Source organism: Poecilia reticulata, linkage group LG8 (assembly GCF_000633615.1).
Source record: "Poecilia reticulata strain Guanapo linkage group LG8, Guppy_female_1.0+MT, whole genome shotgun sequence".
Taxonomy (NCBI): Eukaryota; Metazoa; Chordata; class Actinopteri; order Cyprinodontiformes; family Poeciliidae; genus Poecilia; species Poecilia reticulata.
In genome coordinates, this window is record NC_024338.1 from 23,577,388 (window position 1) to 23,594,169 (window position 16,782).

A 16,782-nucleotide genomic window follows, 5' to 3' on the forward strand; every position below is an offset into this window, starting at 1 on the left:
TTTTTATTATTATTTTATTTTTTTTGATACAGAAAAATCTTGCTCTGAAAAATAAATTAAAAAAATTCAACCATCCACTCGCCAAAACAAAAACATTAAGAAATAATTGGTATAAATAAGCGTGCTTGCTGCATGGTGGAACAGCAATAAGCAATAACTCATTTAATCAAATGCTAAATGAATACAAGCTTGATCATTTTCGTTTGCATGATTGTTTTGTTTCTCTCTTTTTCTATCTCAGACTAGATGACAAAAGGCTTCTGGTGCATTGGTCTCGACTAACCCCTTTTCAGAAGGACAATTTTGTTTTTAATTGTTGTTTCGGGTGTCTTGTTTTTTTATTTAGAATCTTTAAAATATCTTCCAGCTTAAGTGTTGCATGTTCATTATAAATTAAATTTTACTGACGTTTGAAAGGGTGTGCTTGCATTACTAGGCCATTACCATTTTATGACTTAAGAATTATCTCAAAATAACATTATAATCGGTTATCGCAATAACTTCTGGGACAGTTTATTGTCCAGAAAAATTTGTCATCATGACAGGTCAATTCATGTAGCCAGAACTCTACAGGGTTTGCAGTTATTAGCTACAGCTGTGATAGAAATCTTCTATGATGAGTACATTGGACGCTTTAGAAAAGGTGAAATTTGTTTTTACCTTGGGGTAGATGATAACAAAAGCCACCCAGCCGGCGAGAAGGAAAGTGGAGAAGATGATGGTGGCCATGTCTTTCAGCATGGAGTCCACAGGGGCCTCCGGGCGCGCAGTGCGGCTGCTGGTTCCCGGTTCCTGGATGGAGGTTGAAGACTGCCTATCGTCCATGCCACTGTCATTGACCTTCTGCAGAAAGGAATCAGAGGAGAAGGAAAGATGTTAAAAGAAAGAGCACGGAGAGTCAGGATATTTCCGTCACACGCGAGATGATCCGGACCTCCTCTCCTTTCTTATCCGTAGTAGGTGGGATGACGTTGCCTTGGTTACGAGGGAAGTTTTCAGGGAATGTTTCCAGGATCTTGGTATGAGCCTCAGGGGGCGTTTCATGGTGACCTGAAAAGCGATACGGAAAAAAGCTTCACAAACACAGAAATTCAAGTCTAAAGTGTCCAAAACACCAACAGAAACAGATTCATTTCAACCCCAACAATGAATTTCTGTCTTTTTTTTTTTTTTTTACAGTTTAAGGAGTGGAGACTCCACCACACCGGGTTATACAGGTGCTGTTAACATTAGAAGAATATTCTTATGAGAATGCATTCATAAAAAATCCTTGAAGCACACATTAAACAAAATTTGTTTTCTTCAGCTGCAGTTGATATAAAATAAGAGAAAACAGGTACTTTCCATATTTGAAACACATAGTTTTGCTTTAATTGTCCCATGTTAATAAAAGTCAGCRCCATGGATACAGCCAGCAAAATACCATGAAAGCAGCTGAAAAGTGGAAGGCAGACTTTTTATTTGAGATTTTAAAAACAGACTAAACAAGCATTGGTACAGGACAAATTATTGCCAAAACATTTCACTTCTGTTCAGGCCAAAATTAACGATACAAAAACATTTCTGCAGTTCCATCAATCGCCCACTAGATGGCAGGCCACATTAAACTGAAAGCACAAACATTTCTAAGTTCTGAGGAAGTGGTTAAGAGTGCCGACATCAAAACTTGTTTAGGAAAGTGGATTTTTAACCCATTATAAAATGACACCAAATCTCTTTTTCTTCTCCCAGCTCCAAGATAAGCAACTAAAAATTCTAACGGCTGTGATTTGTATTGTTTTGTGCCGTACCTATGAGCAGCAGATAGTTCCTCATAAAGTTGATCCGGTTTCGCTCTCGAAGGCCAGCGTTGAATTTCACACTTGTGCTGGGAGTGATGACACACTCCTTATCCTCCTCTGTCTCCTGGCTATTGGGGCCTTCCAGCAGGGGGAAGGTGCTTCCACGAGGCTAAAGACAAACACACACTTCCTGTTATCAGACGCCTCATGAGCTTCTATAAAAAGGAAGTCTGTAGAAATAGCAGCCTCCTACTTCAAATGACAGAAATCAAACTTCATGCAAATATATGAAGACTTAATGAAAATTTTAAAAAAATATAAATCATGGACATGCTGTTGACGTGATCAACGTTGCACTTGATTTAATATGCAGATTGTGCTCACCACCACTGTGACTCCATCATGCACCAGAGACGGTGATGCATACAGGCTAGTGGAGTATTTGCCCACATATAAAGTGGCCCTGAAAAGACCAGAAATAAAAACTTGTCATGTTTGACAATAAACTGCACAGTGACATAGATAAAATCTTGTCAAGCCAAATGACAAGGCTAAAACAATTCAGAGAAGACCAACGAGTCCTGGTTTTACTTTTCAGCTTTCCCCTCCAGGCTTTTGGAGCTTTATTTCCACAGAAAAAAAAAGATTTACTTTATTTTGAAAAGAGGCCTCTGGAAACTCCAATTCCAGCCAAAGATGTGGTTTTTTTCAACCAGGCATTTTCCTTCCACTTAACTTTCCATTAATTTAATTTATACAAGACTGACTGACCAGCTTTTTAGCTACATTACATAGGTTATTTATTTTTTCATCTCTGAACATATATGTAAAATGGAACTAAATACATAAGAAAATACAGACGATAAAATGTAAAAAAAAAAAAAAAAAAATCTAAGGCAAATTAGGCAAAAAAAAATTACTTACATGAATTTATTTTTAGGTTTCTTCTCCTTTGGAAACGGATATTTCCACTGGGTTATCCGTCCGACCTCTCCGGACATGAAAGTGAGGTAGCGCAGCGTTTCCACGGCGACGTTGGTGTGGGGAACTTTGCGAAGACCCTCCCGCTGCCAGATGTACATCGCCACCACCGGAGAATTGTAGTTCTGCACCCACTGAACGTCTCCCGTCTCGCTGTCCACTGTCACCACGAGGCCGTCGCCGTTTGAGACAAAATGAGCCATTTCTGTGGAGGGAATAACGAGATGCTATCAGCATGCCCAGTGTACTGGAGAGTTAAGCCAACAACGAGCATGCTCGAGTAGGAATCTTACTGTATTTCATATCATCATCGGGGAGGGTGGAGGCATAGTCGGAATAGGTGGCATTCCAGCGCAGCTCTCTGTTCTTTGTGTCGTACATGGTGATGGTGTACTCTAACAAAGACAGAAACATGCATGGCTACGTAAGCAGTACACACTGCAGGGTTTCAGTGTCAGTTTTATTGTAAGACTACAAAGCTGAATTGTGTGAAATTTCCTTAACAATGGCCAACAAAAAGCTAATGTGAGCTTTCAACTTGCAAACACTCCTAGCCCCTTAAAATTTAAGAAGCTAATTATTGGAGAGGTAGTTGTCTTGTTTGGAAGTTAAATAAATTGGCTGCACTAATGAGCAATGACTATATAAACAGTCTCGCCCAAAGAAATTTTAAAAAAATGAAGCCTTCTGGTAAACTAGATTAAATCTTGAGTGTCATAGATTCTGGTTAGAATAAAAAAAAAACAACAAAGCAGCTGAGCTAGTTTTCTTTTTACCCGTTCGTCCCAGATACAGAAGGGATGAAGACGGACAAAGCATTTCAGCGAAGGACGACGTCAGCGTCTGCTGCTTTTCACCTGTTAGCAAATCCACCACATACCACAAGTCCTGCTTTTTACCTGCAGGAGAGCACATAGACAAACACACACAGGAAACTGATTAGTTCGGTGATTTTAGCTTTGAAACTGCACCAGGCCACAGCAGTCTTGCAAAACATTTTGTGGCGTTACAAACTTCAATGTACTTTGTTGGGATTTTATGCGGTCGACCAACAAAGTAAGGAAATAGTTTGTGTTCAGCCCCATTTAGTCTGTTGCACCTAAATGAACCCCGATTAGTAAACTGATTCCACCTGTGCTCAATTTAATCTCGGTATAAATGCAGGTATTATTTGAAGGCTTGTTAGAGAACAAAGAGAATCCTGGAGACCAAAGATCACAGCAGGGAGGTCAGGGAGACGTTTAAAGCTGGGTTAGAAAACTAAACCGGAAGCTGGTGAAAGCTGATACGATGGGTGGCAATATAAAAAAAAAGAAGAAACAATGGAAACAAAACCTGTTGCTGGCTGCAAAATACTTAAGGTGGTGAAGACTTCCATCCAATGTAACAGAGTTTAATCAATTTTGCAAAGAAAAATAGGTAAAAACAGGCAGAGACATGCCCAAAACAGCATGCCTTTTAAAATACTGCTGATCCTCAATAAAACGCATTGAGGTTTGTGGTTCTATTGCATTAAAATGTGAAATTGTTCCACTTGCGAAAAACCCTCATTTATAGCTTTCCTGCCAACAGAACCGTTAATCTGATTAAATGAGGCACTTTTTACAAAACCAGTTATTCAAAATAACCTACGACCGTTAAACCTTAATGTTAATTAGTTTTATCACTCCATAGTGAGATAGTCTCTCAAAGTTTTGCATTTACACTTCATAGAGTATTTTCACAAAATGTGAAGCCACATACATGAAAAGTAGCTATATATTAAAGTATTCAACCAGCAACAGTTTGCATCTATATAATTAAATGCCTGACTGATGATGATGATGATAGTAAGGAGGCAAATGTGACTGCTTTTGTTCAAACGATGGTAGATTAAAGTTCCTGCGTTAACACTTAAAAATTCAAAAGAGCCGAGGCTGTAGATTTAGTGGAACCAGAAGACGACGTGTTGTATTCTGTTGAAACCAGATAACACCCACTCCTTTATGAAAGGTGAGGAACACAGGCGGAATCTACAAACGTGTATGCGTACGCCGTGACCAGAAATTTATGAATGGGTCTTACCCATGTAGAGGATTCCATCAGAGCTGCGACACGGTGAAGCTTGCACCAACTCAGGGATGGTGAAAGGTAATTTCTGTTACAACAAAAAACCTCAGATAAACCTTGTGGTTTTAAGGGTCAACAACAAAATATAGCACCACGTAGTATAAAACCGCCACAGCTGCAAACTCATAATGAGAAAGCATGACTGTTTTTCTACCGAACAAGGAACTGAGTGGTACCAAAGACGGAAGATTAAAATGCTTCGATAAAACGCATTTCCTGTTACCGTGAGGCCTTCGTTGTTCTTTCCACCCAGTGAGTACAGGCTGCCGTCGTTGGGGTCCGGCAGAAACGCTGGTCTGGTGAAAAGAACAAAGGCAACAAAGTTAATTGTTAAGCAGCAGGTCGAGCTCAGCATGTCACAATACTCATTAGAATACACTGTCTTTTGCTACATAGAGATAAGATACAGTAGAACACAGTGTCTTGAAAAAAGTATTCTTAAAAAATGTAAACTTTTATCACATTTTGCCACTTTACGGCCATTAATGTGACAGACCAGCACAACATGAACTGGAACAACCAGAGATTTTGTGTTATTTTTTTTAAACCAATAAACATCTAAAAGGTTGAAGGACTTGAAGTCAGTCAGCTCAGACAAACAGCATCTGCAAACATCAATTTTCAAGTCTCACAGCTTTGGTTGCATGCTCAGAGTGGTTGTCCTGAAAAGCAACCTCCACCACAGTCTGAAGTCTTTTTCAGTAGTAGTGGTTTGTTTTCCCCAAGGATTTTTCTACATGTTTCACTGTGGGGATGGAAGCTTAAACCAAACCACTGAGGCCTTCACAGAACACCCAGATTTATTCTGAACTTAAATTACCTCCTTGTTAATTAGATGGCTTTTAGAAACAATTGATTGCATTGGATTTTATTTATTCACAATCCAAATGCTGGCTATTTAAAAAAACAAAAAACAAATTTTGTATCTTATGTGACAAACTTTGGGAAAGACCAGTACGTTTAAAGGGTGTGAACACTTTTGCAAAACACTCATGTATCCAACAAAAGAAAAAAACAAAGATAACTTGGATACGTACTCTGCTACATGTGTCGGGACCTGAAGAACTGGATCTGTGAGGACACAAAGACGATAGTCAAGACTGACAGGAATATCATCCGGCAGACGAAAACATGGCCAGCGGCCGTTGAGTAAGCGAGAGACATGAACGCTGGAGACGTCGGACTGCAGAGGACACAAAGTCCAAATGGACATGCAAGCCCCAGTGGCAAACATGAAGGGCAAACAGATAAGCTTTCTGTGAGTAAATCAGGCATGACACACCAGCAGTGAGAACAAGAATAACAATCATTCGATGTGATCGCAACATCAAAAAACCCAATCCCACTGACCTATTCCAGTATAAATGGAATAAAATCTTGCCAAGTTGTCCTTAACAAAAAAAAAAAAAGATAATCTTGTTGGGAGAAGCCTACATAAGATTTCTTCCATCTTTCAACGGGGTTACCAAACCAGTCAAACCCCAAACCTGAAGCGTCCGTTGCAAAAAAGACAAACATACAAGTCCCACCAGTGTGAACAAGCTGGGTGTGGAGCAGGTGGAGCTGGAAGGTGTCCACAATGGCACAGGGTTAGGTGTGAGATAATCCAAAGATGGTAAATAACCGTTTGATTCAGTAAACATTAGTCTTCAGGAAATGTTTATTGGGGGTTAAGTCTGACTGGCTGAAATATAAATACATGTCTGCAAAGAGAGAAGCGAGCAGCATTATGACAGGTTTGATATTAAAACTGCACTGTTCAGTATTGACAAAGGTGGAAGATTTCTGCTTCCCTCTCATCGTTTCCTGACTGAAATGGGGCAGGTGTGTGCAAAGCCTGGTGAAATTTATATTCAGTAGCTGTTCCAGGAAAACAGATGATGCGGAGGAGGCAGCCTCTGCCTCATCATGGCAGATTTGGTTATTGAGTAGAGCCAGGAGGGATTAACAAGCATGAACTAAATTTGTTTTTACCTAAAAAAAAATAAAAAAAAGAAGCAAAACAAAAGTCTAGCCTAAAATAAGTCCACAAAAACAGGAGAATACACATTTAAAATTGTGAGTTCATAACAAGACTAAGAAAAACACCCCTAAAATCTCTCTTTTTCTAGTTTTCCAAGCCTCCTTATCTAATGCAATTCCAGAGCATACAGAGCTCTGGCGATGGTAACCATGGTGCGGGCCATGAGTGCAGGTGACACTACCGTAAAGTTCCTGATCCTGGCCCACTCAGACCTTGATTAGAGGCAGCATTTCCCTCTTTCTCCGTTAATAATTACCCGCATCCCATGGCCAAGAGAACCTGAATGAACAGCTTCTTCTAGTACCTTCTAGACTTGACCACACAATAGAAATAGGATTACTAAATCTAGGCACAAAAGCACTATATGCAGCTCTGGGAAAATAAAAAATTAAGAGACCACTTATAATGATCAGCTTCTCTGATTTTACTTTTAGATATGTGTTTGAGTAAAATTAACATTGTTATTTTATTCTATGACCTACAGACAGCCTGTCTCCGAAATTCCAAGCAAAAATTGTATATTTATTTGCAGAAAATGAGAGATAAATATGTTTTTAAAGAAATACAACTGATTTGACACATAACGACAAGCTCTGTTTTTAGATTCCAGGTGTATGAAGCATTAGAAAATCTTAATTACCCTGGCTAGACTAGATGATCCAGGGAGTGATGCTAATTAGATTGCATAAAAATGTTCAGGTGTGGACATGCTGTATTCACACTAGCTAAATAAATACAATAAAATGTTGCCTACAATTTGATCAATTTGTTGCTTTACTCCAATGAAAGCTGCATCCCAACAAAGCAAAACAAGGATTCCACTGTTTTCAACCAGGCATCAGGGCAACAATCGTACTTTGTGTTTGAAATGTGGTATGAATAACGAGGAGAAGAGCATACAAACACTTTAACTTGACACCAGCCGTCTCCTCTTACCTTCTTTCAGAGTCCACTTGATAGAGCCAGACTTTTTGCTAACGGCATGCAGGTTTCCATCCAGGGTGGACACAAAGAGCAGGCTTTCAGGAAGGGCAACTGTGCTGGCGCTGCAAAATCCCTACAAAAACAGAAAACGGCTCAAATAAATGATCATCATGCAACACTGACAGGATGTCTGGTTCTTAACCAGTAGATGTGTTTATGCATGCATCCTGCCATTTAAACCCCCGGGTTAGGTTTGAACATGTGCGCCTGTGTTCGGGCAGTGGATAAGTCTGTAATCACTCGACTATTACTCAGCCTCACACATAGCAAACAGTATCAAAATGTTGAAATAATCATGTAATGATATGAAGACATCTGGATCAGGATAATAAACTTGTGTTAGCTGGTCTACTGAGCTACTGTATGGCTTAAAGCACAAACTAGAGCAAAGGGTGGCAAATTTAACATGCTGAACTCATTTGACCTTTATTCACATGTTGTGTACTTTAATCTTTGAGATTCTGAATAATGTACTCACAAAAATAAGCATTTATATTATTGTATACACAATATTAAACCTTATTATCATTCTCCTTTTTTCTGAGTAATTAAAAAGTAAGCTGATATTAGCTGGTCAATCAGTCAGACTGCCAGCATGGGTGGAGACTGTTTAACGGACGGGCCCCTATTAGCTTTCCAACGGTAGTTAAAAACAATGTCACTTTAGTAAGAGTTAGGAGCGGGGCTCCTTTAATTTCCATGTTTGTGTGTTTACCACTACTGCAAATATAAGCAGCAGAACTTGGCAATGTGCAGAAGTGGCAGTGTTTCATATAGCCTCCGAAAACGTTATTCACTCCCGAACTTTCTCTAGTTCCTTAAAAAGTACTTTAATAGGGTTTAATGCATTTCTGTTCACAAAATCATTTTCGGATGATCAGATTTCACCTGCTCAGTTCTGCCTATTTTTAGCTCCTTTTTACAATTTACTCTTTCACTTTAAATCAAAATGAGCTGCTGCTGGCCACCCCTCCCAAGTCTGTGTTTACACCTGCACTCTTCCTGTCTTCCAGTTATACTCGGAACTGGAAAATTCTGACTTCCCAGTTGGAGGAATCAACTGGAACGCCCTCTGAAGTTGTATTTCCAGCTGAGAAAAGGGAGCAGCTCTTAAGGCCTAGTTTTCCAGCCAACTTGTAAGGTCGACTTCGTGTTTCAATACGGCTGCTTCTCACCTCTACAGTGCCAAGGTGTGGAGGAGACGTGTTTATTTCCCAAGACACACAGATAAGAGTGTGTCTAAAATTAATGTTACATGTGCAACCTGTAACTCCAAAATGAACTCATTAAAAGTGGTTTTTGCTTATGGAAAGAAAAGCTTACAATGATACTAAAGTACTGCAAACAATGTTTATGGGTGTCGCCATGTTGAAATTCCAGCCTGTCAACTAGAACGCTGTTACCTCAGGTCTGACATCAAACCCAGCTCCAAGTTACAACTGCCAAAGTAACTAGAAGGCAGTCCTAGTACATGTGAAAATGGCTGCAAACAGATACACAACGATACATTGGTTCATCTTTGACCCAGAGTCAGACCCAGAGGCAATCAGAAGGGGAGCTTCCTGTACAACCATCAAGGATGCAGCAACAGTAAGTTATCATCCTTTCCAGCAGTCATTGCACCATTGCAGTAAAACCAGCTGACCAGATTTGCTGGAGTTCCACCATGTCCTGGGCTCAGATTGGGTTGCTAGGTAACAAAGCAGTACTCGCCGATTGTGACTTAATAATCAGGAAATTTTCCAGACACCAAAAAACAAACTTATTGCCAGCAAATGATTAGGTGTTTTTTTTTATTTTTTTATAGCACTTTGTTTCTAGAAGCCATAGAGACCCATATAGGAACTTGCACAAAAAGTGAATTTTGCACAATATGTCCCCCTATAATATAAGAACAAAAATGTTTGCATTTTGATTTTGACTTCTCTGTCACAGGAAATCTAAGCAGCGGAAGCTGTGCTCATTTGCATGTTAAACCACAGCAATATCGATCAAAGGCATTACCTATAAAGAGCTCCCTGGAGAACTAAAAATAGCTTCCTCAGAGAAATTACCTAGACTAAGAAAAGTATGCTTTTACATCAATGTATTGGTCTCAGAACATGTAGTTCCCCCAAAACTGGCCAGTTCCACAACTTCTAAAGCAGCTAGATTTTCACAACGGGGAGAATCATCTAACGCACCACTGCATCCCTTCATGATCACCTGATCAGTTTGTGCAAAAGGAGCTAGAAGACATGCAGTGTTTGGTTTGACAGATTGCAAGGTTTCTAACACATTGTGTCTCCAGCTTTACTGTTCAAACATGCTATAATGGTATAGACGGCTGGTAAATCCTTAAAGGGTAAAAGTTGCATTCCTGCCTTCCAGTAGATCTTGTAAAGTTGGTTTTGCCTTTTGAAATGTATCTAAGGACTTTGTCAAAGGAGCTCTTCAAGTTTAGCACACACAGCTGAATAGTGGGCCGGCAGCCCAGATGGGCACTCCTCTCTCCAAACCCTTCAACGCCTACTCACATACAAGGGACACTGGAGCGCACATGGCACCAGGGGCAGGGTCTGCCTCAGATGGAGCCCTATCTGGACCAAAGAGACCACCACTGAGAGTCACAGAAAGGGGTCTAATCCATGCATGTGAAATTGTTGAACAATAACCTGGATTAAAAACACCAGTCTATTCAGTAGCAGTCCTTATCACAACTGTTATTGTTCAGCTCTTCGAAGAGTGTTATTGTTCAGCTCTTCGAAGAGAAGCACAATTATAAACGGGCAGATGTTATCTGGCTAATTAGTCAGGTTATCTGCTCAGGTAGCCTGCAGTCGGCTACAGGCATGTTGCTATGCCATCATTAGTTTTTAAAACTAATATAATAAAAATGAAGCGGTTCTCTTTTAGTTTTCAAACAATGACTGCCCGTGATTCTGGAAACATTTTCAAGTAGCTGAATTCGTCTTTCTTAGGGTGTTTCTACTCCACACACCTGCTAGTCCTGCAGAGTTGGCTCTATCGAGAACCAAAATTGCAACATTGGTAACATTTTCAGATAGTTCAGTTCACTTTCACAATGCACTGCGTCAAACTAACCAAAATCTGCTCCCCATCGTCACCTGTTATGGCGCTACACCAAGAACCGATGAAGGAAACCACACAAAATCCTCTGAAGAAGAAAGTGAGCACAGGTGTGCTTTCACACAATCGAAACCAGAGTTTGATTAAAGTGGACTAAAATGGGCTGGTGTGAATGCATTCTTACAAGCGAGGTCGAAATGCAGGAGTCTTCCGTCAGCCAGCTGACTAGCAGTGTGCAGCTTTCTCCTGCATCTTATTAAGACATAGGAACAATATGCTGAGAATTTTTGTGGTTTCGGAAGTGTATCTTTTTAAAGCCTCAGAAGCAGAAATTAGCTAATGGTTCCTCCAGTCAGGAGTTTGAGAAACACAATCTGCTTACCAAACCACTAATATTTAATGAAGTCAATCAGATCAGTCTTTTGATATTTTAAGAATTCTGAAAAAAAAAATAAAAAATTGAAAAAATAAAAAATGCTTTTTTAAAATAACAGAACCAGCAGGATTTCCATCCATCAGCCTTTAATGTACGTGCAATCAAGAACACGTGGAACTACTGCTGCGGTTAGTCTCCACCTTCAGTGACATGGCCTACTATTCCTCTGTAAACAGCGTCGGTGGCTGACCAGTGGCAGACACCCTATAAAGGCCGGTTCACAATAACCTGTGCACTCTAGTTATTCATCACACTGTTCTGAAACTTCTAGCATCAAAATGAACAGAAACTAAGACAAAAAAAAAACAAATGAAGGTTTCAGATCATCTGCAGAGAGAAAAGACATCGTTTGACACTGGCCCCAAGTTCTCTTCCTGTGGTCTCATCCATCCTTCATGAGCATGCGTGTCAATAATATGCACCTGCAACTGTTCCCACTGGGCCTCAACTTCACAAGGCACCATAAAAGTGTGCTGGGAAGAGTCATAACTAATCTGTTCTCGCCCCCCTCGTAACCCCCAACAGCTCTCTTGGTTTCACAAACAAATGAGTTCCCAAACATCTGTTGGCCCTTTAGGTTTGCATGGACACCAACATTCAGCAGCTGATGCATATGTTGAAGTGTTGCGCTTCAGGGACATCTGCTTCACAGTTTCTCTGCTCAGAATGGATGTGATTCACAAAGGCTCGATTAAAGCAACGGTTAGAATAATGCACACCCTTCCATTTCCTCATTCTGTACGTTACACAGAAATAGCATTGCAAAATAAGGGTTGCATAATACTGCAGAACTGGGTACCAAAAAAACTCTTCACTCTTGTTCCTGAATCTAAATTTTCAACCTTTTTTTTTTTTTTTAACTGAGGTCAGCTTCAAAAGGGACTTCAATGCTTGTGTTATCACCGGCAGCGGTCAGCGGAGGGTCACCGCGCCTCGCACCCTTCTGCTTGGCAAACCAAGCCAAACATAGAGCCGCTCAGAACTGTCGGCCTTCCCTTCAAGTTTCAACAAACATTTTTAGAAGCGCATGGAAAAAAAAAGCCTTGTGGTCGAAGTATGAAACGGCAACAACAAAAACCATCAGGGTAAAAAGTGAATTTCTTGTCGAAGCAATCACCTTGTCTGCTGCCATCAGCAATTTCTGCAGCTTGCCTGAGTGCAGAACAAACCAACACAGGAACCAAGAAAAAAAAAGAAAGTATTTTCACACATCTGAGCATGTGTCATGGGAAGTGCGTACTGGCAACAGCTTCAACTAATCAACAAATATATCAAATCGTACATCCTTTATATGCAACGAACACCATAACCATTGCATAAGGATCAGATATTTATTCCTACACATCTTAACAGCAACAATTAAAAGGAATTAAGATGCTATAATATTTCTCAAATGACAAGTCACATCTTTACAGAGAACCTTTGGGGTTTTACTACAAAGAAAGCAATACCACGTGTTGGCAGACTGAGATAAAGCACAGCCACTTCCATTATATCTACTTTTTCTTTAGATTTAGCAATTCAAAATCTGTTTGCACTGAACAGAAAGTGTGTAAAATTGACCTCTGTGTAGTTTCGAGCAATTATAAACTTACGTTTATGATGCCTGTCAACCATTAAATTAAGTATGTGCAAGTATAAAGCACAAAGGAGGACCTTAAAGTTATTAATAACAATCAGTTGCTGATGTGTCATGCTTTTAAAGGAGGAAATGTGTCAACTGTGGCAGAAAATACTGTCAAAAAGAGCTTTTCTTCTCTAGAAATCCCATGAAGTTTCTCTCAGGATATATAGTTGGACTATCATTCGTCACCCACACTACACCTGCATACACTAATAGGCTAAGAGAAGAACCAGAGACATGACAAGGGATTATAAAGCCACTTTAATCTGCTTCTTAGCTGAGCTGGTTTACTCATGTAGCAGTGAWGGGTCTCTGCCTYKGGGCTTTTAAGTTTTTGGCTCGTTTTGAACATGTTAATTACTTTTGATCAAGATTAAAGCCAAGACAGCAGATTATCAATGCTTTATTCCAACCATCAAAAACCAAGGTGTTAATGTACTTCACAGAGCGTATACCCAATACGATATTACTTTGATTTGCATGAACTTATAGATGTTTTTTTGTAAATGGTTACAGSCCCATTGTCTGTTGTTATGGATTCAGTCCTCRTAAACAGAAGGTATACACACTATCAAGGTGTCAAAGTATGAATGACYAGGCCTTTACAGGGTTGTAAATKATTTAAATCTAACCTCAAGTGTACAAAACTACATACCACAGATTCCACCTAGTCATTATTTATTGAACACTCAAAATAGGGCACATGTTATGTACATTTCCAAAAATTTAAATGCCTGAAGAAAACAATGGGTTAGGGTTAGTGCAATGCCTTTTTAAAACTACATGATTATACTTTTAAGAGTTGCGCTGTTTGGGTTTTTTTTTATGGCTGGCATAAATTTTTAATTGACTTTAATTAGGGACATCAGATCCTTTAACTATACCTTAATATAGACAGCAAAATTTACTTGAAAATTTTAACTTTCTGGTGTAATAGCACCATAGTAAAGTTTCCCCATGAAGTCACCATAAGCTACTTTTGCAACGAGCATCYCTCACAAACACCGAAACATCCTTCAGGAGTACAACTGTGACTTGTGCACAAGCATCAAGTTGTTGAATTCAAATGTTGAGATAAGCAAGCCTTTGAAACATCATATTGACATCAGTACACAATTGATGTTGTAATAGGACTCAAAATTACCTAAACTTTTCTTACTCCTAATCAGCAAATGGGTTTTACTGGCTTTAAAAGTAGGGGTAAACTTTTGATATCCACCGTTTGTGTCAGTTGAGGGTCATTGTGTCCAGTAATATTGAAACTATAGTCAAAAATCTTTAAATAAAACCYTGCATCTGTTATCAAAAAGGAACCYATCAAAAATTCTAACCATGACTGTGTATTTTACTATAATATCACATGGTGTTGGGCTGTCAAGTTTCAAGATTTTGCTATCTAAGCTGAACTGAGTTTCTTGTTGATCACTGAAAAGAAACACTATCATGGATTAAAGGGTAGGTTGGGTGATGATGGAAAGAAAAACTGAGATCGTGACGACAACACAACTRCATATGTTTCTAATATCACGCAGACTTAATAACTAAATGAAGTACAATACAGCATTAGTGAGTGGTAAAAAAAWTTTTTATGTGATGTGTTACAGATCTGAAATTGTACAGATATAAGGACAAATGGTTTCCCGTAAWTTCCTGAAACTCGACAGATAAAAAACAAACTTGTCTACGCAGGTTTTAATGCGTCAGATGAGTTTATTTTAAACCCAACAACTTGTCAATTGAATAGTTTAGCAAGCTAGCTAACGTTCGTATTTAGCTAACCGCTGTCAACACGCAGCATATGCACTGAATTTTAGCTTCATTGAAGCACAAACATTTTTATTAAAACGTCCCAAAGTACAAAATAATAATCCCACTATAAATTATACTTGTTGTTTAGTCGACAATAATAACCTCATCCCGTCTAAGTTAGTTTATCCAGCTAGCTTTCTTACCTTTTGGGGACCAGCGTAGAAAAACAAGGCTAAAATGCAGCACAGTAGAGCCCGTTTTCGCACTGGCCAGTCCATGTTAGCATCGGGTCTCAAACCGGGACAGGCTGACTAGGTGGTCCGGGGCGGCTGGTCGCTACATAGAAAATTCTTTTCTGACTTCCACAGACAGATGGGTCGAAATGTTTGCTACAGCGTTGGTAGAGATGCTTCTTCCTGAAATTACCACTGCGGAGGTTGGACTTTTGGATTCATATCCACAGGAGTGGAGGAGGGGGAACGCTATAGGCTTCTCAGCCAATGAAAACACGTCTAGACACACCGGATGTGCTATAAAAAAGCAGCATTTACATCCGGAKCCATTTTATTCCGCAGGAGCACGCGCTGTGATTGTCATGTACTCCTTTAGCTGAACCCTAAATTTTGTAATAACTGCGCTTAAATATGTCTCTTMAGCTACTTGCATTCATTTTGGGTATTAAAACTGATGTAACGTGAATTCAAGCTTGAACAAATTACATGTAGGCACTTTGTATATGAGCACGAGCAGCTCACGTGGCAGCAGCGTGGGCAGGCCSTGAAACACGAAGGTAAGATTTATCTACTCGCTTTTTAGGTGTTTTCACAAAACGGGGAAAATTACAGTTCATATCACGAGTGATGATACTTTGCGTGTTAGACTTCTGATATAACAATGAAGTCAATCTTTAACATCTGACATGATTCTACTAGGAAAAGGTTGTATTCCGTCCCAATAACTAAAAACACTGAAGAATATGTGTATTCTTTCAGGAGCTGAGCCACAGATTACCAGAATAACATGGTAAGTTGATAACGGCATGAATCATAATTGTCATAGGTGACTTCGGTGTTGACTTTTATTTTTCTTACAGGTTGGGGCTCATCAAATAGAAGGTGACTAACCATGAACCGAAGCAAGTTTCCACTGTTGCACATAACTATGCATATTCATAATAAAACATTTTCATTTACCTTTGTCTGAATTTGATTTCTTTAAACCAATTTTTGCACTTTTTGAACTGGAATGGCCCCTTTCTTAGCCACTTCCAGTAGTGAAAATAAGTGCTACATTAAAGTCTTGTCATAACTGGAGTTTCTTGGCATTTTCTACCAAGATGCTCTTTTAAAGCAAGACACAAATGTAAACATTGCATAATCTCTACAAATGGAGAAAGTTGTTTGATTAGCAGTAAATCTTGTTTTGTGGTACAACATTTGGACTCGGGTCCGATTATGAAATTTACTACATAAACAAATTAATTGATAACGTGAATAAAATAAAGCGACTTATTAAATGGCATTTACAATTAAGAACCTTTAATTGCCACTGCAATAAGCACCAGTAGATGAAGCTCATTGGCAGAAATAGTTTCTTACCAAGACTGTTTTAGATCTGTAATTTTTCTCCCATAGCAATCTTAAATTAAAATTTGCTGATAAAATTAGGCCCAATCTTTTTTATCAGTTTTTAGAATTGGAGACAAAGTCTAAATTTGATTGGCAACTATAAACATACCAAAGTTATGGTGTTGACAGTACAGTTCCAGTTAATGTTCACATTCACACATTGAATATTATTTTACCTTYAGGGGCTCTTAGTGTTTTGAACAGTCTTTTTCTGGGTATCAAAATGCAACAAATTACAATGATTTAAAAGAACTGCACAAGTTTGACTTCTTTTTCTCTACTCCACATAGAAGTATACTTGCAGACTTCAATATATCCATGAATTACCCCCTAAATGTCACACATGCATTTTCTATCCCTCAAGAAACTTCTGGTACAATGGTCCAAGATATCTAATA

The 16,782-nt window shown here is 39.2% G+C and overlaps 1 protein-coding gene and 1 long non-coding RNA gene across 2 annotated transcripts in view; one reads left to right on the plus strand and one right to left on the minus strand.

Moving 5' to 3' along the window:
• The window catches only part of ern1 (endoplasmic reticulum to nucleus signaling 1), a 25,149-nt gene extending 9,917 nt beyond the window's left edge, over positions 1–15,232 (minus strand). The window contains exons 1-12 of the mRNA XM_008416777.2: positions 14,960–15,232; positions 7,831–7,951; positions 5,909–5,942; positions 5,095–5,167; positions 4,827–4,899; positions 3,539–3,661; positions 3,056–3,157; positions 2,706–2,967; positions 2,166–2,244; positions 1,791–1,950; positions 935–1,050; positions 661–843 (exon numbers count right to left, since the gene is read on the minus strand). Coding sequence (XP_008414999.1) covers positions 661–843; positions 935–1,050; positions 1,791–1,950; positions 2,166–2,244; positions 2,706–2,967; positions 3,056–3,157; positions 3,539–3,661; positions 4,827–4,899; positions 5,095–5,167; positions 5,909–5,942; positions 7,831–7,951; positions 14,960–15,034 — 1,401 coding nt within the window. The 5' untranslated portion in view covers positions 15,035–15,232. The remainder of the gene's footprint in view (positions 1–660; positions 844–934; positions 1,051–1,790; positions 1,951–2,165; positions 2,245–2,705; positions 2,968–3,055; positions 3,158–3,538; positions 3,662–4,826; positions 4,900–5,094; positions 5,168–5,908; positions 5,943–7,830; positions 7,952–14,959) is intronic.
• Positions 15,233–15,321: 89 nt separating this feature from the next.
• On the plus strand, positions 15,322–15,948 carry LOC103469224 (uncharacterized). The gene is made up of 3 exons (XR_534318.2): positions 15,322–15,546; positions 15,749–15,779; positions 15,850–15,948. It is a non-coding gene; the product is annotated as an uncharacterized LOC103469224 (long non-coding RNA).
• The last annotated feature ends 834 nt before the right edge of the window (positions 15,949–16,782 follow it).